At 55.0% G+C, this 24,539-nt stretch overlaps 1 protein-coding gene across 6 annotated transcripts in view; it reads right to left on the minus strand.

The window, feature by feature from the left end:
* Positions 1-24,539, minus strand: part of INPP5A (inositol polyphosphate-5-phosphatase A) — a 207,006-nt gene that overhangs the window by 38,423 nt on the left and 144,044 nt on the right. For all 6 annotated transcript variants that reach the window (XR_010318037.1, XM_064269128.1, XM_064269129.1 and 3 more), the window contains 3 exons: positions 23,861-23,913; positions 21,638-21,757; positions 10,156-10,240 (listed from right to left, as the gene is read on the minus strand). Coding sequence is in view for 5 of the 6 variants with exons in the window: in XM_064269128.1 (XP_064125198.1) it covers positions 10,156-10,240; positions 21,638-21,757; positions 23,861-23,913 (258 nt within the window). In the remaining variant the exon portion in view is untranslated. The remainder of the gene's footprint in view (positions 1-10,155; positions 10,241-21,637; positions 21,758-23,860; positions 23,914-24,539) is intronic.

The following is a 24,539-nucleotide window of genomic DNA, read 5'->3' on the forward strand; positions in this document are numbered from 1 at the left end:
GCACGACTGAAGGGAGGCTTGCCTGGCACTCGCTGACTGCACACAAAGGTAGCAGGTCTAACCCTGACTTTCGTCAGCGGATTAAAACCAACCGTGCCAGGTGTCCCACTGACTGTGCAACACACACAAAGCTCCCGCAGGCTCTTCAAAGACCCAGGAACTGTGACTACCTTCTCTTCCTTGAGAGTAGACTTTTCTCTCCCCTCAGTGTGAGGAGAAAAGAGCAAGTTTTAACAAAGTAAAAATGAACCACAAAACCACCCTTCCCCCCAAACCTAGGCACAATCTGGATTGTGGGCAGTTACTGAAGGACATGTTCAAACTCCTTTTTACAAAACAAACCATCGTCAAGACATTAGATTACTCTTCTCTCCCCCTTAAACAGACAGTGCTTGAAGGAAGTAACACCGCAAGGACCAAATCTGCCGTCTCTCCATAGGAGCACAGAACCATCAGAATCCAGAGTCTCGACCCACTCGCTCGGTAGGTTCTGGGCTGGGCTCTCCTCGACTGGTGAACGAATAAGAGAGCGCAGACCCACCAGCATGCCCGCTGACCACAGCACAGCATGTCTGTCTGCACAGCATGCCCCACCAGACAGACGGACGGACGAAGAGGAGAATGAATAAACAATGGAGTGGAGCCCACTTGCACATCTGCTGACCACAGTGCAGCATGTCCCTCTGCATAGATGCCCCACTGGATGGGTGGGTGAATGAATGAACAAATGAACGGTGCAGAGACCCAGAGACCCACCCGCCCCAGCACGGCCGCCTGCACTGCGCCTGCTCACTGAAGCCTGGTCCTGCTGTGCTGGGGGCCACAGCTGGTGGGTGGGTTTGCGATACATCCCACAGACTTTTCATGGCCATCCCTCTAAATGTGACCCTGCTCCTGAGCTTTTATCCCTCTGACAACTTGGCTCAGAAAACATCCAGACCTCTGATAGCATGAAATCAAAGACAAAGACAGAGACACAAAGGGGCCAAGCGGCTGGCCTGGCCTCCTCAGTGCGCAGATGTGTGCGGCTGGCTTCTGAACACGCTGAAGGCAGAGCAGGTGCCAGGACTGGGCCCTAAACGGCATCCTCACAGCTTCACATCAGGGGCTTGTTGGTGATAAATCACAGCAGACATGACCTGTCGGGTGGATAGGAGCCAAGGCTTGAAGCAACGTGGCTCACCCTGGGTCCCCTCCAGCCCACTGCTGTCACAGGCTGCACAGTGTGAGAGAAGTGGATAGACTGCTGGACGTGAGTCCTGCTCCCAGGATGACACGCTGGCCACTCAGAGCAGAGCTGGTTGGTCCCTCGGTGACGGAGGCTTCCCTCTGTCCCAGAGGATACAAGGTGAGGGGCAGGGAGGAGGAGTCCTGGGGATGCCCACCCACACAGGATGCTGCTGGACCCCACCGCCCAGGAAGCAGAACGGGTTATGGAGATGCGCTTCTGCCTCTGAGAGCTGCCAGCCCTCCTGCATAGACAATACACAGAGCGCCCTCAGGACTGCACAGGCCACAGGACACAGGCTGTCCTCAGGAGCCGTGGTGCATGCTGGGTGTGGGCCGCCCCCGGGAGCCGGGGTGCATGCCCAGTACAGGCTGCCCTTGGGAGCCAAGCCTTTTCCACCAGAACTGGAGAGCCCAAAGCCTCGGTGAGTGATGGTGAACGCACTTCCTGCCTGCATGCACACCCACCACGTCCACTGGCTCACCGTGCCATCCAGGCAGGGTTTCCCAACCACACTCGTCTCTCAGAGGACCACTGCCTGGCAACAGAAACTATCTGGTGCGATACTGGCTGAGTCGGAGGAAGTGATTGCCAAAACCAGCCTGACCCTCACTCTGTGGCCCTGTGCTGCTGGTGTGGAGTGTCACAGCCCCTCGGACGAGGACATCTAACTCTCTTGGCCCGGGAGGTCCAGAGCCTCGGTGGGGTGGCCTGTGCTGTGTCGCCCAGTGGACACCACACCAAGACCAGCAGAGCAGAGCTACCTCCCACTGGGGCCTGGGTCCAGCCGGCCCACTACACACTGTCAACCCCACAGCAATCTGTCTCCCCTTCCTTTATAACCAGGTTCCTGGGGTGTCCCTTCTCTGCCCCCTCCCCCAGGGAACCAGCATGGAGCCCCTTGAGCAGTGCATGGCTGTGATGCAGACTTTGTTCATGAAGGTGGCTCTTTGCTGACTGTGGGCATGTCAGCGAGGACCAGGCCACAGCCCCACCTTTCTTCTCGTGGTCCTGTGGTTTCTGGTTAAATTCGAGCCATAGAAATGCCTAACATTAAAAAGGGCTATAGATTGAAACCCCACACATTTCTCAGGCAGCAGTGATTGAAGGGAGAAAAAGAAAAACCTCTATAAAGATGGTTAACAAAGCAGGCACGGGTACTTTATACAGGTTTTCCTTAGCACGAGTTAATGGAAAATTATTACCTTTTAAATGTAAATGGTTCAAATGACTCTAGAAAACAGAACTGCCTCTGGGGAATAAACATGATCTTTTATGCTACAAACAATCCCCCCCATAAGTCTGTGCTCAACGCTCGCGCGCATGACTAAACCTGCATAAGGATCGCACTTTGGAAGAAGGGTGACTACGAGCCAGCCCAGGGCATAGACCCCGAGGCCCAGACTCCATTCAGAATCCAGGGTTAAAGGTTCATCTCAGATTGCTGAGTCCCCACCAATCAGCTGGCACGTGGAAGCTCCATTTAAACACTGGGCTCTGCAACGCAGCTACGAGGGTTCAAACATGAAGTTCCGATGCACAGACTTGTAATTCCACTCTTGCTGTTGTTTAAGAAGCACTGGGTAACTCGACAAACACTTGGTCAGCACGCCCTATGATGGCCCCTCAGTAAGCAGGCCCCAGTCATCAGGGCAGACGCAGCCATGTCACAAGCACAGTGTGTCCCATCCTATAGATGTCCCCAGCCCGAAACAGCCGGGATCCAAGGGGGCAGCCTGTGTCCCAGCGGTGCAGTGGTAACCTGAACTGCGGGGCATGGAGGCCCCTGGTGCTGGTGGAGCTAAAGTCAGGGTGGGAGCCTGTCTACTCAGTCCAAAGCACCGTGGAAAACTCGACTGCTCATATTGTCCACAACCACCAAAAAGGGCAGGGTCTGTGCTTCTCAAAACAGCCACATTAGAGACTGTCGTTAGAGAGCTTAGAAACGGTGCAAATGTTTCCTGCAGATAGGGCTTTCTCAAAGGCAGTGGTGGAGGGGAGGGAGGCGCCTTCATCAGTGGCCCCTTCCCACTGCACGCGAGGGTTCAGCCTACATCCTGGGTTCCCACACCCATCACTCGGCGCTGCCCTGGCCACACTGAGTCCTGCTGCAGGAAGGTGGTCAGGTGAGGTCAGGAGGGTAGTGGGGTAGGGGTCGCAGCACCAGAGCCACACTTGGCTCCTGGGAACAGGCACGGGGGCAGGCATACAGCCAACACCACCACCTGCTGTGCCTGGCCTGCCTCCCACCTCCCCCTCCCACCGCACCCCTCCACAGCCTTCACCCAGTACCTGTGTAGGGGAGGGGCTGAGTGGGCAGATGCATGGTGGTGTGGTGGGCAGACACGTGGTGGTGTGGTGGGCAGATATGTGGTGGTGTGGTGGGCAGACACATGGTATGGTGGGCAGATATGTGGTGGTATGGTGGGCAGACACATGGTGGTGTGGTGGGCAGAGGGGTGTGTGGTGGGCAGACGTGGTGGTGTGGTGGGCAGAGGGGTGCATGGTGGTGTGGTGGGCAGACACATGGTGGTGTGGTGGGCAGAGGGGTGCGTGGTGGGCAGGCAGGTGCGTGGTGGTGTCGTGGGCAGACAGGTGCATGGTGGTATGGTGGTTCTCCAGGTGACAGGTGTGCCCCAGAGTCCCCAGCCTCACTCTCAGCCAAAGAGCCCTGTGTTGGGCATGCCCCCCAGAGCGCAAAGAGGGCCTCCCGAAGGCTGTGAGGGCAGGGTCAGGGCGACGTGGCCTTCCTGCGGGGCCCGGGAGCCCTAGCTCCTCCCAAGGATGTACTGCTCCCTGGGGCAGAGTGGGGGTACAGGGCTCACCTCCTCCCATGACTGTAGAGTCTCCTTACATTCGGGGAGTGGGCCCTCAGGGCCTATCAGAAAGGCGCTCTCTGCGTCCGGGTGGCCCAGGGCTCTCTGCTGCCACCCATGCCACCTTCTGCAGGGGCTGCTCCTCTAGGGGGGTGCTCTCTCCAGGGCTCCATTCCCTGCAGGGCCTCATGAGCATAAATCTGTCAGCAACAGGCACCTGGTTCTTGAAGAATGGTCACCACTCCCAAAAACGCACCCATCTCCGTCACTGCCAGGAGTGACGGATGCCGGTGTGGAGGCTGAAAGATGGGCACTGGTGGCACCACCATCACTGTCACTGAGCACAGCTGCCAGCAACACCACGCAACACCCAGCACCCAGGCAGGCGCAGCCGCACACAGGCGGTCTCGTGAATGGGCTCAGTGATACCGCCTGTGAGATGTGCTGGATGGCTGCGTGTAATCTGTTCATCAACTCAGGGCTTCCAGCCTGTTCGTTCCACTCAGAAGCCCTGCTGAGAATTTCCATTTTCAACAAGTTTCCAGGGGATGCTAATGCTGCTGGTTAGGGACCAGTCCTGAGAAACATTAGTAGGGCAGTGGTTCTCAAAATTTCACCTGGGGATCTTACTAAATGTAGATTTTGATTCAGTACATCTGAGGGTGGAGCCCTGGTGGAAAAGTGGTTGAGAGCTCAGTTGCTAACTAAAAGGTCAGCAGTTCAAATGCACTAGCCACTCCTTGGAAACCCTATGGGGCAGTTCTACTCTGCCCTACAGGGTTGCTATGAGTTGGAACCAACTAGATGGTAATGGGTTTTTTGTTTTTTTGGTTTTTGGAAATGCAAATTCTCAGCAGGAGCTCAAAGCAGAACAAACTGGTTCAAAGCCCTGGCTCAACTATGGCTATGAATGATGCCCCATGTGATCTGCATCTCTGTGCCTCGGTTGTGCTCAGTGACCACGGCTGCATCCCTCTGCAGCTCTGGGAGGCAGCGGTCAGCTCTGGGCCGCACCCTTCCATTCCCCCCTGGGGAATTTCCACTTGCAGGCACGGCATCCACACCCCCTGGGCACTTCTACAGGAGTCCTCTTCCCCCAGCACTTCCACACGAGGGTGCAGCAGCCACCTTCCCCCGGGCACTTCCACGCGAGTGTGCAGCATCCATGCTCCCCCTGGGAATCAGAGCCCAGTGGGGCGATGAGGCTCCACCCAGAAGCTGGGTCAGCTGCACCCTCTATCTTGCCATTGTGGATGCGCCCACACAATCATGGGAGGACAAGCAGCCTCCTGTAATTTACTGTTGCCACCAGGACCCAGCTCATGGACACTTGCTGTTTGGAGGTGGATCTAATTAACCTCCAATGAATCTTGCTAGCCAGTAGGCTGGTTCCCTGCAGGCGCCATGAACAGTCCGAGGAGCAGAGTCAGTGCTGGCCCACCCAGCTGTGGGCGAGAACAGTTGGGGCCCACAATGAAACCCAGAGCAATGAAGTGTCGTCAAGGAAAGACGCTGGAGGGGAACAGCACCTACGCTCTGTCCCGACCACAGCTGCACCAAACAGCCGCACTTGCACTCAGAAGGAATTCAGCAAAAAGAAATGCGAGGGGCCCAACGTTTGGATGCCTGCACTGAGGCAGTCTGGGAGAAATCCACGCAGAGCGACCCTCAAACCAGCTGGCCACCCCAGGCCCAAGTCTGCACTCTGGCATGGTGCCCCAAGCACCCTCATGGACTCAGCACAGCCCACAGCATCTCCACTCCCACCATCTGAGCCCCACAGAAACATTTTGTGGACATTTTTCTTTGGTTTCCACAACGCTTCTATGGACGATTTTATGGTTAGAGCCCTTTTAAAAGCCGTGTTAACCAGCATATTTTGATCCCCCAAGTAGGTGCTTCCGTGGGTTCTAAAATCCAACGACCTGATGGCAGCCTGGCCAATGCCGCCAAGATCTGGCATCACCAGAGAAAGGCAGTTTCTCCTGGGGGAGCCATTCCTGGATGTGGCTGTGCCAAGAACTCGGATGTCTGTTAGCGTTCAAACTACACATGGTTGTAAGAAATGGTGGGTGGAATCACGTCCCTCCAAAATTCACATCCACCTGGAACGTCAGAATGGGACCTGATTTGCAGATGTAGCTATGGCTCTCAGGAAGAGATCACCTAGGTTTAGGGTGGGCCCTAAATCCAATAACAAGTGTCCTTCTAAAAACGAGACACACAGGGGAGACGGCCACGAGACAATGGAGGCCACGCGCCAAGGACACCTGGAGCCACCAGATCCTCCCCCAGAGCTTCCAGGGAGCATGGTCCTGCTGACACCCTGAACACGGCCTTCTGGCCTCCTGACTGTGAGAGAATGCCTTCCTGTTGCTTGAAGGCCTCAGACTGTGGTCCTTTGTTATGGCAGAACCAGGAGACTCAGACACGTGATCACATCAACAGTGAAGGAAGGGCCACGCTCTGCACACATATTCAACGTTAAGATAAATGCCAACTGATGATAATTTCCTGGTTGGGCCACATGTGCTGGAGGCCGATGGGAGGGACAGGGCCACCTGTGGAGAAGTCGGTGACCATGGAGGTAGGGGGGTGCATGCTGCCGTCTTGATGACCAGGCAGAGGAGTATCACCAAGAAAACGAGCCGTGCACCTCCCAGCGGTCACTCCCGTGGATCCAACTCTGGAAAGACTCCCCCCAAGCCCCTACCTCTTGAGTGCTGAGCCTCTCCAGGCTCCACGCCGCCTACCTGCCACGCAGAGGTGGGACAGTCCTTGGTCCAGAGCTGGATAGGCCTAGAACCTGCACTAAAGGGCACAGCCCACGTTTGCCACTTGCTCTGCTTCACTCCACGGCAAACTGTGTGCAAAAGGCAAGTGGAGAGTTTATCTGTCAACTGCTCAGCCACACGCCTACAGGTTTTAAAGGGCCACATGGGCATAAAAACCCTCCAAAAATTAATGTGTGGAGCTTGGACAGGTTTACTTATTTATTGAGGAAATAATTCAATTAAAAACTATCATTGACTTCCCTCTCACTGCTTTAAATGTGCTGGCCTGGAAGAGGAGGCCTGGCTGCCTCAGTGTGAGGCACCACAGCCCTCACAGTGTCATCACCCACAGCATCGAGGGAGGGAGCTCCCGGGCTTCTGGGCATCAGATGGCTCCGCCATAGGGCCTGACCGATGTGGGCGCGGCATGTCCACTAAGACCTGCTGTCACACTTAGGACGACTCCCAGAAGGGACTGCTTTCTGACTGAACCCTGGGTTTACAAACACAGCAGTGCCCACATAAGCACGGGACACACGATTCCCGTTGGCACTGTCCGGCACACAGGCCTCTGTTGTCGCAGGGGAAGGAGCTACATCGAAGCCCCGTCACGCCCTCGAGAGTCGTCAGGACACGGGAGCGCGTGTGGCAGCCTGTGTCTGGCCACCACGACAGAAGACTGCTGACTTGGAAACAGGGCATTGAAACCAACACGGCCTTTCTAGAAGATTCCAGAGCTGCCACAAGCCACACCACGTGTCCACCCTGTGCCGCACCCTCTCCCACCACACCCACCTGGCCTCACGCCGGCGTGCACAGGCATCCTCCCGCCGTGGCCACAGCCCCTCGCACCTACGAACGCACAACTGCCTGATTGATTCCCCAAATCCTCCAACAACACTAACGCAGTTTCCTGGCAAAGCAATCAATAAAACTTTAGATTAAGACACACATAAAAATGCTTGTTCCATGGCAGACCAATAATTTATTGTTGTTAAGTGACCTCCTTGGGGAAAGGAGCATGTATCTGCATAATGTGTATTATTATTTTTATTACCAATTAAAGCCCACGCTTCGCCGCCTAATCCCAAGCCCACGTGAGAGGAGGGGCCGCAGTGACGACGGGGAGAGGCTCTCAGCTCCTTCCCATCTGAGAGGCTGGCATCCCACTGACCCTCCTGGCAGGCACAGCTCTGTGTCCAGCTGCTAAGGATGTAACATCAGTTCATAGCCGTGGTCCTGGCGTCTGAAGGCCCCCCAGGAACCCGACAGAGGGTGAAGGCCAGAGTAGGAGTTGCCTGGCCCAGAGGGCAGAAAGGTGGAGGAGACAGGGAGGAGGATCGGCAGGAGAGAACAGGACCCTGTGGGGGGCAGCACACATGGGCCACGCTGCTTCCTACTGAAACAGCATCTCAAATGATCCTGAACCTGCGCCTATTACTCTGACAGGAAAGTAACGGGAAACCAGGAGGAGGAGGAAAAAGCGCCAGCATTTACACAAACTCCCGGCCCAGCCAGCCCGACCCCTCTGTGCCCCGGAGTGATCTGGGGAGCCTGACCTGATGTGAACCTGGAGCTGATCCAACCTGACCCCTCTGTGCCCCAAAGTGCTCCTGGAATGTAGAAGCTCTTCAGTGACTCAGAAAAACGCTGCGTTCTTGGGAGAACATACTGTAATTCACAACAAAAACAATACTTTAAGCAAGAGATCATCAGAACTCATTTACTCCTTTGCAGTTTGGTTTAAAAAGTTAGGCCTGGAGGCAGTTTTGGAGAGAGTTGTTGCTATCTGATCACTCAAGGACATACTTGATCTGTGGTCTCGCGTGACTGGCTCCTCTTCCCGCCAACGTGGCCGCAGCATCTGGAAGCGTAGGCCGACACGTGCCCTCATCTGCCCACTTTGCCTCCCTCATGTCCAGGCCACATGCCCTGTGTCCTGTGGGAGCACAAGGCTGGTGGGGGCTCAGTGGGCGTCAGGCACCTGCTTGTATGTCCAGATTTGCACCTCAGACAGGGAGGAGCCCCAGGGCCACGTGTTCTGCTCAATGTTCCCAAGGAGCAGGCAGCCTGTAAACCTGGGACAACTCTGGCCTGAGTCAGGGCTGGTGTCCTTTTGCTATTTGTGCCCCAGAGAGTGGGGGCATTTGGAACTGCCTTGACCTTTTCTGGATGTGCAGCCACAGGGCAGTGGCCTGACTGACAGACACGGTCTTCATCTGTCTGCTGTTCTGGGTGGGGGGAGGGAGGCTCTTGGTGACAGGCCAATGGCAGGGGTGCTCTGTCCACAGCAGATCCACTCACCCTCCAGCGGGGAGCCAGAAAGCACCCACGTTCGAGGGTGTAACATGAGAGTCCCAATCTTGTGGGATGTGGCTGGAATGACGAGGAGGTGGCTTCCACAAGGACCATCTGGTTTCATGGGCCTTCGGGCCTAGCTGGGTGGGCCCTGAGCAGTGTCAGACATGGCTGAGGGACTTCTACCAGGACAAGCAGACCCCGATGGAGTGCTGGGCTAGGGCTTTGATTTGAACCCTGACGTCTGACGGATTAGCTCAGTAACCTTGACACAAGGAAAGGAGGCAACAGAACTGGTGAACCACCTCAGATCCCCAGGAACTAGTCTGAACACCCTCTCTTCACACGTCTCAGCCACTCTATGTGAGGCTGCGTTCTCCACAGGAGCTATGAACGCTCGGGGAAAACTGCCTGCTTATCAAAGCGTGTACAAATGTGTATGCCATGAGGCCTTGCTTGTGAGATGCTGTCAGCTCACATATAAGAAACGAGGATCTCGGCAGGACATCACTCACCTCTGTCAACCAGAGGAAGATGGGTGACCCCTGACCACTCTGCTCTGTTCTGAGGAACCATCTTCCCAGGAGAGGATGAGATTGACGTGGAAGGCACGCAGTTGTGGGACGAGGAGGACGGGTGACAAGCTCTGGCGTGGAGTGGTTTGAGCGGAGCGACCCCATCAGTAACTGTTCCCGGATGCGCCCAGCCCTGGAGACCCCCATGGCAGCCCCCACGTGCTGAGTTGGCGGCTTCTTACTCCATCTCCTGGTTGTTGACAACAGCACCCATGCAACACACTGTGACGCGCCCAGTGCTCAGCAAACGTTAACTAACCGGCCGTGTAATTCTGAGGGGCTCAGCTCATCTTTAATCCCAGCCATGACCCCCTTTCAGACAGTAAAACGCTTTTCTTATTAGGAGTTTCTGCCTTAAAAATATAACCAGTGAACACGATGACAGTGAAACCACCTCTGAAGGGCAACGCTCCTTCCGCTTTTGTTCTGAATAAGATCAGACGCAGAAACCAGACGGTGCCTACCTCCACGACAGATTTGGAATCCAATCGGAAGTTGAAATCGCCAAAGACAAAGTAGGACGCTTTCTCGAACCTCTGGTCAAGGATCCTGGAGGGAAAAAGAAGCAGGATTAGTGAGCTCATTCACCCCTGCTCCTCTCCTCCTGCCGCTTTTCCCGGCAAAGCGAGACCCCTGAGTTTGCTTCTTTGCCCTGGAACCTGGCACAGCAGCCCCATGCCAACACGCGCCCGCCCCTCAGAGCTCAGCTGTCCGCCACGGACACGTGTGCCAGCCCTGCATCAGGGGAGAGGAGGCACAGAGGCTCACAGTTGAGTGTCTACCATCTGGGCAGCATCCAGACCAGACGTGGTGAAAAAAGCATGCTGTCGTTGGCTGCCATCAAGTCAGCGCCAACCCCACCCCACACACAACAGAAAAACACTGCTGGGTCCCACGCTGGATCGATTACAGATCAGACCGTTGAGATCTACAGATTCTCGGAAGTAGATCACCGGGCCTTTCTTCCCAGTCCGTCCTAGTCTGGAAGCTCCACTGACACCTGTTCAGCATTCTAGCACCGCACAGGCCTCCACTGACAGACAGGTGGTGGCTGCGCACGAGGCGTGCTGGCCAGGAATCAAACCTGTCTCCTGCGTGGAAAGAGAATTCTATCACTGAGCTACTGCTGCACCAAAAAGGAGAAAAAAGGCCAAGAAAGAAATGCCTGAATAAGGAAAACAAGCATTTCTGGAGCATGAGAACGAACATTCGGGGTGGGTGCCTACATGGCTGGGCCAGAACACTCCACGTGTCTCTGACCTCAACATGCAGGCACAGGTGCCCCCAGCCCCTCTGGGCCTCTGAATGGTCTGCCCAGCCTGGGACACAGGCTTAGCCTTGTCTTCAAGGTATTTATACATCATTCTCTCATGGACATTTCAAAGTTACATGGTAACAGCAACTGGATCTTTCTAGCTAGATACTGCCTTGTTTTGAAAAATCTTCCCACCATAACTTGAATCAGTCACAACCAGTCACAACCCATTTCATAAAGACTGTCCACTGAAAAGCGCGCCACAGCCAGGGCTTGGCAGTGACATGAAGCAGCTCCTGGACAATGAGCCCGACCTGCTCACATTGTCAGCCCACCCTTCACCTGACTGTGCATCAGCCACGACTCCCAGACACCACTTCATAACACTCAGAAGCAAAACGAAAACCATCAGCAATACTGTGTTTGCTAGCAAGACAGTGAAACAGAACTATGTACTTTGTACAGAAGGAAAAGGAAATGTCAGCCACAGAAGTTTCTAACTCCACTGCCCGGCTGTGCCATGTGGATGCCACTGGAGTGTCGATATAGGAGAGCAGGGAGAACCTCCACAGACAGGCTGCACCTTCGGGGGACTTGGCCACCACTGTTACCAGCCATGCAAAATCCAGGCAACTCAAGAAATCCTAACTGGTTACACAGAAGTCACACATGTGACCACCCATCCTGGTGATTCCTGCTTGGTGCCATGGCTGAGGCCCCCTGCAGGCCTGCGTGTCACCCTGAGCGCAGACACCACCCCACAGCACACACCACTTGTGCCTGCACGCTGCACCTTCCTGGAGTGCGGCATCGGGGTCGTGCATGGGGAGGAGAACACAGCGGCGGCCCACCCCACACCTGAACAGCCCTTTCTTGCTTGACCTGCCGGCTCGAGCCATGGAAGAGACCACAACTGAAAGGTCTGCCTTTGTGTTTTATCTTTCACATGGCATGGTCCTACATGTTCTGCAGTGAGCAGCGTCCCCCCGCCACCCCAGCTGGCGGGTTTCGAAGGAAGAAACCCCAGAGCCCTACCCCTCCTTGGCTCTGGCCTGTATGCTTCCCATCAGAGGAGGGGCTGTGGGGCTGCCACCCAGGCTGAGGCTGTGGACTGTCTCGGGTTTGATCTTGGCCGTCACGAAACAGCCCTTCACGTCCAACCCCACTGCATGCCTCGACCACAGAGCAGTGGAGCGCCCCGGCTCACCAGGACCGGCATTCCTCTTTGGCTTGTTCCTGTCCTGGGGCCTGGGCTCCAGGAATGTCTCCGTAAACTCCGCCTATAACAGTCGTGGCATTCTTGCTGTCAGCTGCTGTCGTCTCACACTGCCGACAGCATCTTCTGCCACACAGCAGCTTTTACCCTCACGTCATCAAACACAACTGTTTTCCTTCCCCATCCCAAACTCAAACACGGTGCCACTCCACTTTCTCTTATCTTCACGCTGGTGTTTTCACGGCTGACCTTTAAACCATGTGGAATTATTGGTTTTCCTGCATGGATGGCCCATCGATCCACACCATTTATTAAAATGTCTGGTCATCTTCTCACAGAGCTCACTTCCTAACACAAAACCCCGTGACTCTAGGTCTTTCCTAGACTCTACATTCTTTTCCGCAGGTTTTTTTTTTTTTTTTTTAACCTATTCCACCTAACACCACGTTTTTAATCAATACAGCTTCTTACAGGAAGTTCTTATCTACAATTCTTTCTAAAAACTAATTGTCTCACCTAATTTCATATTCCTCTTGCATATTAATTTCCTTATCATCTTGCCAAATTCCACATGAAAAATTTTGTTTTCCTTAATAACGAGAATCACTTTGAATTTATGTATCAATTTGGGAAAAAAGAGCATGTTTAAAAATATAGTTATTAATAGTGCAGATGACCAATAATTTCATTAACCTGTTTTAAGACTGTCTTTCTATAGAGGAAACTGCCACTGGGGAATGAAAGCCTGGGGCACCGGCACCGCGGGGCCCTCTCCCTGACCCTCGCTCCTCTCACCGACACCTTGAGGTACAGCAGAGCAACAGTGAGGGATGGACTCACTGTCTGCCACTCACAGCCTCTGGAAGGGATCCATCAGAGCCGTCTGTCAATGAATTTTTTTCTGCTGTTAAGCCTCTTTAGAAGGAGACTGGTGTGGACTCTAGCGGCAGCAGTCAGGTCAGGAGCCTTACCTCATGAGACCCCAGCTGGCTGGGCCCTGCAGAGACCACACGTGAAGTAAGAAGACAGTGCACCATGCAGTTTATAGGCTCTTGGGCTCTGAGGGCCAACTAGAGCCACCCTTTAGGGGGGCCTTGGAGAAAGCTCCCCAACAGCAACACCGTTGCTTCCGGACTGGTCAGGGATCCAAGGAAAAACTCCATGAGAACATCTCTGAATGCTGGCCAACCCCTGGCTGTTTCCAGAATCCACACCTGCCTCTGCAGGTGAAACACCCATCTGTGTCCACATCCACCTCTGTAGGTGAAACACTCACCTGTATCCACTCTGATCCACATCCACCTCTGCAGGTGAAGCACCCATTTGTATCCACCTCTGCAGGTGAAACACCCACCTGTGTCCACTTTGATCCATATCCACCTCTGTAGGTAAAACACCCACCTGTGTCTACACAGATCCATAGCCACCTCTGCAGGTGACTCACCTGTATCCACTCTGATCCACATCCACCTCTGCAGGTGAAACACCCACCTGTATCCACTCTGATCCATGCCCATCTCTGCAGTTGAAGCCTGTCCAGCTGAGGTCACAGTGCAGCTGGTCTGAGGGCAGGCACCCAGGACTAAGATGTGTTCCTCAATTCCCACCGTCTCCTGAGCCAAGTGCACGTGCATTAAATCTCGGCTTTAAGGTACTTTCCTCATCTTGTGTGAACATGATGGCATCACACTCAAGGGCAGCTCTGCGGGGCGGAGAGGGCAGCCCTCGAAGCTGCTGTGATCAATGAGTGCCTGGCATGTGTTCGAAGCAGCAGGAGGTGGGGAAGGGTCCTACAGGGGTAACGGCCGTGAGCTGAAAGAAATGTGCTTCAAAGGCGCTGTGATGAGGAGTCTTCATGAAGTTCTGAGACCCAGACCTAAGTGAAGGCACTGCCACAAGACACCAGGGCAAGCTCTGCGTGCTCGACCCCAATGACACGCTTCCATGGGAATGAGGTTTCAGTCGCAATGCCTCTAATGGCCAGGGTACCTCTGATGGCTGGGGTGCCTCTGACGGCCGGGGAGCCTCTGACGGCCGGGAGCCTCTGACGGCCGGGGAGCCTCTGACGGCCGGGGTGCCTCTGACATCTGGGGTGCCTCTGACGGCCGGGGTGCCTCTGACGGCCGGGGAGCCTCTGACGGACGGGGAGCCTCTGACGGCTGCGACACTTGCTGCTGTCTCTTCCTGGCATCCTGTACTATGCTGACCTACTGCGCTCGTATTTGACAGAAGGAAAACGAGAGACTGCAAAGAATTGAGGATGAGTGACACTCTAAGTATTAACTAAGGAAGCAAATAACCACTGGTTAAACGAACAGTAGATGCCATTTTGAGGTAAATTCCTCGTTTTGTAACTCTAATATAAAGATCAGATATAACATCTGACTGAATAAACTTTAAAACAGGATGTTTAGCAAAAAAGAAAATGCTATATTTGAGGCTTTCTTTGGAAACCTGGGTGTTTCCTCATGCTTAGCCCAGAATCTGGCTGCCACTCACCTACAGTGATGCCCACCAATGAGGTACCAGTGAGAGTGACTCATGCCAGAGAACAGCCACAATGACGTCTACATCCAACAATGGCCTAATGGAATTGGTTGTGTTGCCAGGTCTTAAAAGTCTACCACTACCATTAAAACCCAACTTTATCATATCTCCATGCCCCGCTCTTTTTGATACCACAGTCCAAGCCAATTAACATGTGCACAGGCCTCGTGGTACATGGAGATGAAGCAGCTGTCATAGGCTGTGGCAATCACGAGCGTGTGTGCTGTCCAGGCCTGCACAGGCCACACTTTGTAATTCCAACATACTGTCACTTGGACCAAAGAAAACAAACAGAGCTGCTCCAAAATTAATGACCCTGTCAGCAGCAATTATGATTAAAAAGTCGGCCCACATCGATGCTGTGCACCTTGCTCAAATTACAGTAACAGCCACAGAGACACATGTTCAGGCCCAAAGGTGGAGTCCCTGCTGTGACAGTGTGGCTCAGTTGGGGGCTGTGAGGGCGCTGGCATGTACGCGTGTGTGCGTGTCACCGGCCTGTGGCACGGTGAAAGGCCCTGTTGGCTTCCACCTCGAGGGGCAAGCGTATTCTGGTGGCCCAATGGATCAAGAACTCTTAATGGGAGAGGCACACGACCCAGCAAAAGTGGCAGAGTCCACATGCAGAAATCACAACACCCAACATGGGTGGGCACATGCCTGGTTCCCAAGCCCGGGAATGGAAGTCCAGGGGACAGCAGTAGCCCCAACACACAGTCAGCATCACAGGGCCACACACCCGAGGGTCCAGACACAATCACGGGGCAACAAAAACAGTCATCTTGCATGCAACCTGGTTCACACACCAGGAACTGGTTTTGAAAGCAAACTTGGTCACGAGACCCCAGTCTTGCCTCCAAGGTAATTCCAACACACCAGCAAGTGTTTCTATTTCCTTTTTTTTCCCTTAAACCACTGGATGTAATGCTAAATTGTTCAGCACTACCAAGACCAAGGTGTGAGCCATGGTGGTGTCAAGGTCAGCACAGAGCACCTGCGGTGTCTCTAAATGGCCAGGTCGGACATCAGATGCACTCCAATGTCTATTACACTGAAGGCCCTCAAGGACTAGCTGCTGGGCCTGTGCCTCCCCACACTGTCCCATGACACTATTCCTCAGTGTCCAGCATCTGGACTTCCAGCCCTCAAACGTCCGAGACTCCCTGGCCCAGGATGCCAGCAAACTGGCCACTGCCCTTGACCCCCAGGGTTGGTGGCTGGCTTGTCCTTCACCCCCGAGTTGCAGGCCGTGCCCACGGATGCCACCCCACTGCAACCCCCATGCTGATCCATGGAGCCACCTGACTGCAGCCATGACGCATAACTCCATAGCCCCCTCTCATGGGGCAGCCTAGAGAAGCCACCTCTGGAAAGTGAATCTGGGCTCCATGGAGTCTTGGATAGCCAGGTGCTAATTATAAAAGCTGTCCCTCCCAGGCTTTGCCCCGTGACCTAGAGTTCATTTTTCTGAAAGGCCCTCTCCTGCCTTAGAGGTTCCGGGGCCAGCTCGGTGAACATTTGGGAACAAGCCTTCGGCAGGCGGCTTTAGGACTAGCTGAGAATTAGGTTGTGAAATGCCCTACCATCGGTGGGTGGCTCCTGGTTTGATACTTCAGGCCTAGGTCTTGGTTTCCTCATCTGTACGTGAGGTGGACACGAGCCACCTCGGTTACTTCTGGGCTAGTGTCTGCAGGGCGCCTACAGCAATCACCACACCAGTGTTTCCCTTATCACTAAGGTGCCCTTGTCCATCCTTCCAAAGCCCAGGCTCCTCTGATAAAAGCACCCCCCCCCATTCAAAACTGCTGAGAGCTGGGGGAGGACTTTGTGCAGAGACCCCTGAGAAGCCTCAAAGTGTCTCCTGGGATGTCCCCTGCGGTGTTCCTGAGATGTCCCCAAAGTGTCCCGAGGTGTCCTCTGAGGTGTTCCTAAGAGGTCCCGAAGGTGTCCCAAGGTGTCCTCTGAGGTGTCCCTGAATGTCCCCAAAATGCTCCTGAGGTGTACTTGAGGTGTCCCAAGGTATCTCCTGGGGTATACCTGAGGTGCCCACTGTGGTGCACCTGAGGTGTCCTTGAGGTGTCCTCTGAGGTGCTCTGAGGGGGCCCAGCTACCATGGTTTTGTGCTTTCCTCCCAGCAGGTGTTTTTCACTTGTTTTTTAAACACGACCGTAACATTAACTACGTCTGTGCAGTGGAGAATCTGCCCACCCACAAACTGCAGCCTGCCCAGCACGGAGAAGCACCTCCACCTCCCTTGGCCACTTCCTCGCTCATGTGTCTGACAGAAAGAAACAAGAATCTGCAGAAAGCCGAGAGCCTTAAAAACCCCAGAGCCGAATGCACATGACAAGGAGCTCAGCTCACCAGTCGGAAGACGTGCACATGAAAATAAGAGCTGTCGCCTTATGCTGGGACTGCCCGTGCCAGCTGGTCTGAGGGTGTGGAGGCACTGGCCCTGCTAATCATCCCCTGCACCAAGGTGCCCCCGGGCATTGTCCTGGCTTTTACCAAGATGCTGGAATCGTCCCAAACAAGTGCCGGCATGAGTGGATCAGCCTGCCTCAGAGCATCTGCACAACAGGACCAGCAATGAGTGTTACCCACACTGCACCCTCGATCGACTGGACCGAGCCAAAAACGCTGGTTGTGGACCCAGGTGTGTGAAGGACACTATCTACCTGATGCTCAAAAAAAGTTACCTATGCTGTTTACAAACACTTCCGCGTGTAAAACACACATACGCGTGCACGTGCAATAAACACACAGACAGCTCCAGGTGGGCTAACGTGTGAGAAGGCAGAGAAGTAGTCCCAGGAACAACAGGCAGCTTGGGGTTGTGCTAGGACTGGAGCAGGAAACGGCTCAGGAGGACATGGGGGCGGGGGGGGGAGGGAGGCGGGATCAATCGTATCCACATTTTATTTCATAACACAAGGAGGTCACGGCAAACCTGCCTCTCCGCCACAGCCTTCCGCACTTTTCTGTATGCTCCATTTAATTTTCAATAAAATAAAATGAGGGCCTGCTATAAATTCCATCAATCTTCTGAGACGTATGGAATAGTAAACTGGTCCTGCCAGGCCTACACTGGACTCCACACGTTCTTGACAGTGCCTTGAGTGCAGAGGACTGGGCTGGGATTCATACTAAGGGACCAGAGGCGTCTGGGGGCGGGCTTTCCAGAGGCTCCAGTGTGTCCAGCAGAGTGTTCAGGGTGTCCTGGCAGGTCCCCAACAGACCCACGACCAAGGTGTCCCTTCACGCCCCAGGTCTTCAGGCTGGCATGACTATGGCGCACTGGCCACAAATGTGCCCCGGCATGGGTGTACGAGTGGTGTCAGAGCAGGAAGAGGCCAGAGGAACATTCCAGGGCTGGTGCTGCCGGGGTATCCTGGGTGACCGAGATCGTTAGCGCAGAGCTGGCTTTGCCTAGAAACGCAGGGGCCTTTCTTTCACTGGCTGAAGGGCGGGCGATTTCTGGGAACGGCCGGGAGAGAGCCATTTGGACGGGGGCCTTTGAGCAGGCTGACAGCTGACTGATGACTGGCCTCGGGCTGACAAAGCAGGGCTGTGTGGCGCCCGCGCATCACGCTGCCACTCCCTGGGAAACTAATTGCTCTGAATTGTGTGCGGCAACATTATTTTTCTGGCAATCACTTCTTTTGAATGTTCAAAATGAGCATGAAACAACTCTTTTGACGGGACATAAAAGTTAAATGTCCCAATGTTGATCAAATTAACTTCAGCAACGTAACAATAGACTGTATTTGTGAGAGAATAATGGGGGACAAAGGAGTGCTTTCTGCCCAGATTTCACAGTTGTAACAGTAAAGGTGTTTCTGTCGAATTGGCCATGTTTCAAAGGAGGACACAGAGCACGCCAGCTGCGGAAAAATCCCATTTCACGGCTGCAGGCAGAGGTTCAGGGAGTGTCAGTGGAGGGCACGAGAGGACGCGGGTGTGAAGGCCTCATGCCTGCAGCTGGTTTAGCGCCCTCACAACGGCTTAGCCTCCAGGAGAGGCTCACCTGTACCATCACCACCTCACCTGCCCCCACCGTCCAGCCCCTCTTTGCCTGGGTCCCAGAGCCTTGGGGAAAGTCATCTTGCCGGGGAAAGCTGTGATTCCCAGGCTCAGGGGGCTGTACAAACACTTCCAGTCCCTTTCAGGCACCTCCAGGGCTTGGGGCCGCCACGCCCAGCCGAGGGCCGCCACCTGCAGGGCTCAGGGCCACTGCCTGCAGGGCCCAGGACCACCATCTCCAGGGCCTCGGCGCCTGCACTCAACAACACGGTTGTCTTTTTTCTAACCTTTCATAATGAAAAAATATAAGCAAAAAAATTCATGATGTTGCAAAAACATAAAAATGATTATGATAAAAACTCAGATGGACCATCGACTACACCTCATTAACACAGAAAATCCCATCTTCTGAGACCACAAGTGTTAGCGTTTCTCAGCAAAGGAGGGCAAACTCAAGCTGGGACACGGAGGTTCCACATAGTGGCTCCCAGGGGTACTGTACACAAGGGTGCCCCTGAGGTGTGGGCACTGGGGGTGCTTGGCACAACAGTGTGAGCGTCTGTGGGTGCCAGGCCCTGTAGTGTGTTGCCCTGGGTGCCAGGGGCTCTATGGCACGTGCAGCTCCTGCCTGCTCCCCTGGGCACTGCCCCCGACCTGGCACTGCAGCTATTTAAACGCTTCTGAAGAGTTTACAGACTTTGGACAAAGGGACTTCATCCCTCAGTGTTTTCTATGTAACAACCTTTATTCTAGAACGCTCCTAGGCTCACAGGAATGCTGCTAGGCAGCTGGAGCACCCAGGTTAACCGGCCTTGTCTAGGCTGCTCCTGGTGTGGCAGCTCTCTGCAAGTCTGGCGCCGTGGCGCTCACACTCAGATGGGAGCAGGGACTGTGGGCTCTGCTGCAGGGAGATTAAAGCCGGGAAGAGGACGTCCCCCTCCAAGCCCGCTCCCTGCCCCGAGTCTCAGTGAGCGCATAGACAATGCTGTGGACGGTTCCCAACGCCTGAATGGGACTCCGTTGGTGGCAGCCCTCCGTCAAAGGGCAGCGCAGCATTGTCCCCCAGCAGCATGGCAGAATGGAGTCTGCTGGTGGCCGCCAAAGGTTAGCAGCCGATGAAAGGACGTCCCACTATTCACCGCTCCTACAGAATGCTCCTTTGTGGCGGCCCGCGCTGCACAGCGGAGGTCCGGAGCCGCGGCTGGCTGCGCTCACCCCCAAGTGGCCCATGGGAACCAAAGCTTCAGACAGCCCCACCCAGAGGGATCCTGAAGGCAGTGGGGACGCAGTGTGGGGCCACACTGCACTGACAGCCCACACGGTTACCAAGGCCACAGGCACGGTGGGCTCCTCGCCCCTGGCACCGTGGGAGATCCCGATGATACTCAGCACAGGACCCTCATTCTGAAGAATCCGCACAGCAGGGCACTGGGGGTAAACCCTGCAGCCTCCCAGAGAGAACAGTCCTCTGCTCGCAGCCCCTGCTGAGGGACTCCCAGGGCAAGGCCAGCCCACGGCCACGGTGCATTTCAGCACCTCACAGGGCCAGCCCACTCAGAGCATGCCCCAAAACACATGGATGAGCTGGCTACATGTGGTCACTACCAGGTATGTCAGGACTAACACTTGTGCACACACACAGCTACATGCACATGCATGCACATACACATGTGCACACATGCCCGTGCATACAGCATATGCATGCACACATATACACATGCACAGAAAACATGCACGCACACATGTACAGTTGTGCACATGCAATACATGTACACAGCACACATACGTCTACACACATGCACACACATACATGGCACATACACACACATATATAAATCTCCCTATCCTGAGCCCCATGGTCGGCACTGGGTATCCTGAGCCCCGTGGTCGGCACTGGGTATCCTGAGCCCTGTGGTCGGCACTGGGTGTCCTGAGCCCTGTGAAGAGGCAGGTGCTAGGATCTCATCCTACTGACATGGAAACACATTCCTAGGAGACCTGAACCCAGAGGCCCGAGCGCAGCCTCTTAACCCAAAGGGACCAGCACAAGGCGTCCCGACATGGTGACTGTCACCACACACTGTCTGCTTCAAAATAAATTCAATTCACTATGATGGCTCTAGGGGGTGTGGGGCGTACTAGGAGAGCACATGGGGACTAGAAGAGCACGCAAGGGGAACTAAGAGGGCACACGGGGGCGGGGAATAGGAGAGCACACAGTGGGGAACTAGGGGAGCCCACAGTGGGGGGACTAGGAGAGATCACATGGGGGGACTAGAGGAGCACACGGAGGGGACTAGGTGCGCACACGGGGGGACCAGGAAAGCACACAGCGGGGACAGGACAGAGCACATGGGGGGACTAGGAGAACACACGGCGGGGGGGGGGACTAGGGGAGCACACACGGCGGCGGGGATAGGAGAGCACACGGGGTGGGGGGAGTAGGGGAGCCCACGGTGGGGAGACTAGGGGAGAGCACACGGCAGGACTAGGAGAGCACACAGGGGGCACTAGAAGATAGCACACTCTCATGTGCGTACTATTCCCTCCCGCCCTCAGACAACCTGCTGCACGGGCGAGACTCTCCATGTAACCGCCTGACTCTCTCCCAATCAGCCCAGTTCCAATATCCTATCTACATTTTGCCACCTCTCTTAATGGCATGGGAAGCATTTCTTATTTTTTCACAAAACATAAGAAAAAAAGTGGCACAACTGCCCCATCAGGTCCCCTGGAGAAGGCACAACTCAGGCCTTTGGATGGGTCCAGAGCTTTGCACCATCCCAATGGGATCAACAATTACAATTCTCACTGGAAAAAGGAAAAAACAGCAAAAAACACCATGAGAAATTAGAGCAAGGGTCATTTCAGAAATGAGGCGGGCTCTCGGCGACACGGTGCGTACCTGTCCAGCACGTAGCCAAGCGCCTTGTGCCGGATCCCCGAGTACACTGACGGGCTCGTCTCCCAGGCCACCAGGTTGGATGCATCATGGAAGAGATGGATGTTCACCAGGTCGAAGGCACTGCAGCAGAGAGAAAGACAGTGACACACGGTGGCGGCTGGCACTGACCCATCTGCTCCACAGCAGGCCCCTTGGGAGCCCCGACACCCCAGGGGAGTGTGACACAGCCCCACCTGGCCTGCCCTCCCCTGCCCACTCCAGGTGGGCCATCCCCCCTCCACCTATAGACTCAGGAAAGGACACCCAGACTGTGACTGGCAGACCCTAGAAGGACCCCTGACTCTCTCCCCGTCAAAGCAGCTCTTCACCAACAGCATCTCCCTGCCAGCAGCAATGCAGGTAAGACACCTGGAATGGTCTGGCGGTCAGCATGGGGGCTCTGTGGAAGGGGGTGTGGGCAGAGGGGAGTGTGGACAGAGGGAGGGCATCGGGACTTTGTGGAGGGGGCATGGACAGAGAGCATGGACACAGGGGGCATGAACAGAGGGGCGCAGCAGAGGGCATGGACATAGGGCGTGGACATATGGGTACAGACAGAGTGGGGCGTTGGGGCTTTGGGGAGCAGATGTGGACAGAGGAGGGCATGGGGGCTTTGTGGAGGGGGCGTGGACAGAGGGGGTGTCGGCTTTGTGCAGGGGGTGGGGACGCGGGGGCATGGACAGAGAGGGGCGTGGATGGAGGAGGGCGAGGACAGGGGGCATGCACAGAGGAGGGCATGGACATAGGGATACATGGACAGAGGGGCACTGGGGCTTTATGGAGGGGGTGTGGACACAGGGAGGTGTGGGGGCTTTATGGAGGGGGTGTGGACGGGGGTGTGGAGAGAGGAGGGTGTGGACATAGGGGTGCATGGACATAGGGGTACGTGGCGGGGGGGCATCGGGGGTTTGCAGAGGGGGTATGGATGGGGGTGTGAACAGAGGGGGTGTGGACGGGGGGCATGGGGGCTTTGTGGAGGGGGTGTGGACAGAGGGGGGTGTCGACGCTTTGTGGAGGGAGTATGGACAGAGGGGACTGGGCGGGGCTATTTAAGAAGCACCATCTGCAGCAAGTGGTGACTGACTGCCTTGGTTTTTCACGGTAACATATATTTCTCCTGTTCCCATCTTATTCTAAGTGAGAACATCTAGAAGAATCCGAGGGACCCAGGATGAAGAGATAATCTGGCTAGGGGCCGGGACCCTGCCTGCCCTCTGGGATCCACAAGCCAAAAGCGCTGGGACCCTGGTTTGCTCTTCAAGCTTACCGGGGGGCACCTGTCTCACCATCTAGGGGCAGGGCGGAATAGTGTGTGGGCACAGGGCTCAGAGCCAGCCCTGGGCTGACCTGCCTTGGCCGCGCCCAGCAGTACCGCAGCCAGCCTGAGCCCCATCCTGGCGTCTGTGCTGGATGTACCAGCGCAATCTCTACGGGTTCGAGGACTAATGAAAACAAGCTCTCTGAGCCCCCCAAGACGCTGGCGCACAGCCCCTCCTAGCCCGTGAGCTGACCAGAGCTGTCCCACTACACCTGGACTACCGACAGGCACAGGACGTGGCCACACCCACAATCCTACAGAAGTGGACACAAACCTACCCTAAGACCTCACTGTGTCGAACGTGGCCCTCAGACCAGAGTGTCCACAGATGAAGGGTCAGAGCCAGGCGTCTGAATACGTGCGAGTGTGGGAAGCCTTGGTCTGAGGCTCGCTGGTAGACAGAACAGTACTAAACATTCTTATCACGGCAGAAGGGGTGGGCTGTGTGCTGACACCCACGCAGGGCAGCTGGGGAGCATCGAGCCAGGTTCACCTGGCTGTGTTCCAGCCCAGGGCCCCGATGTGTTCAAGTCCCTGATAAAACAGGCTGCGGGGCATCTCAGGCAGTTTACCTTGCAGCTGTGTGACCGCCAAGAGCAAAGGCCGCCAGGAGGAGACCATAGCCTGGCCGCCTCGTTCACTGCAACCTCGCAGGCTGAGCTTACCCCCAGGAGGGACTGGAGTGTTTCCTTGCTGTGCTGAGCGCCTGGACCCTAGCTCTCAGGGGCTGGGCAGCAGCCAGGATCTCTAGGGGTCAGCAGAGCCCCTGGTGAGGTATCTGCGCTCCACCATCGTGAAGATGCCCAATGGGGAAACACATATCTGAGCACTCGTGAGGCAGACACGAGCAGCCGAGCCGCACGTACCAGTCAGCAATGCACCATCTTGTCCGGATGAAGCCCTTCCGGGACCACTTGCACTGAAAAACAAACAGGGACAAGGTGAGTGGCTGGAGGGCAGAGAACAGCTGAGCAGAGCCAACAGTCAGGGAGCACATGGGTGCTTTTCCAATCAGGAAAAAAAAAAATTAATCTCTCAGCGTTTAAGGCACTGTCAGAAACAACTGAAATGGTGAAACATTAAAGGTTATTATTATTATAAATTATCACATAAAAGTTACTGTAAGTGTTTTGTATGTTCAAAAAGCTAAGTAGAGCCATGGAATATGTAAACTGGTCCCAAATCAGCTCCCAAAGAGGAAAGCTGCACTGTAGCAGATGAAAAATAACGCTGGCAGGACAGAGAAAGACTGCTGCTGGTGACGGCTGCCGTCGGGTCGATGCCAACTCTGGCAGCACCGTGTACAGAGCAGAGCTGAGCTCCACAAGGTTTTCAAGGCTGGGACTTCACAGAAGCAGATGGCCAGGCCTGTCTTCCGAGGCACCTCTCAGGGGGTTCAAACCACCAACCTTTCGGCTTATAGTCGAGTGCTTAACCATCTGTGCCATGCAAGACTCTTAGGTTAGACAGTGCCTAAGAAAAGATAAGTGAACCTGAAGACAAGGAAATAGAAACTATCTAAAGGAGAACAGAGAGAAAAGAAAA

This window comes from Loxodonta africana, chromosome 16 (assembly GCF_030014295.1).
Source record: "Loxodonta africana isolate mLoxAfr1 chromosome 16, mLoxAfr1.hap2, whole genome shotgun sequence".
Classification (NCBI taxonomy): domain Eukaryota; kingdom Metazoa; phylum Chordata; class Mammalia; order Proboscidea; family Elephantidae; genus Loxodonta; species Loxodonta africana.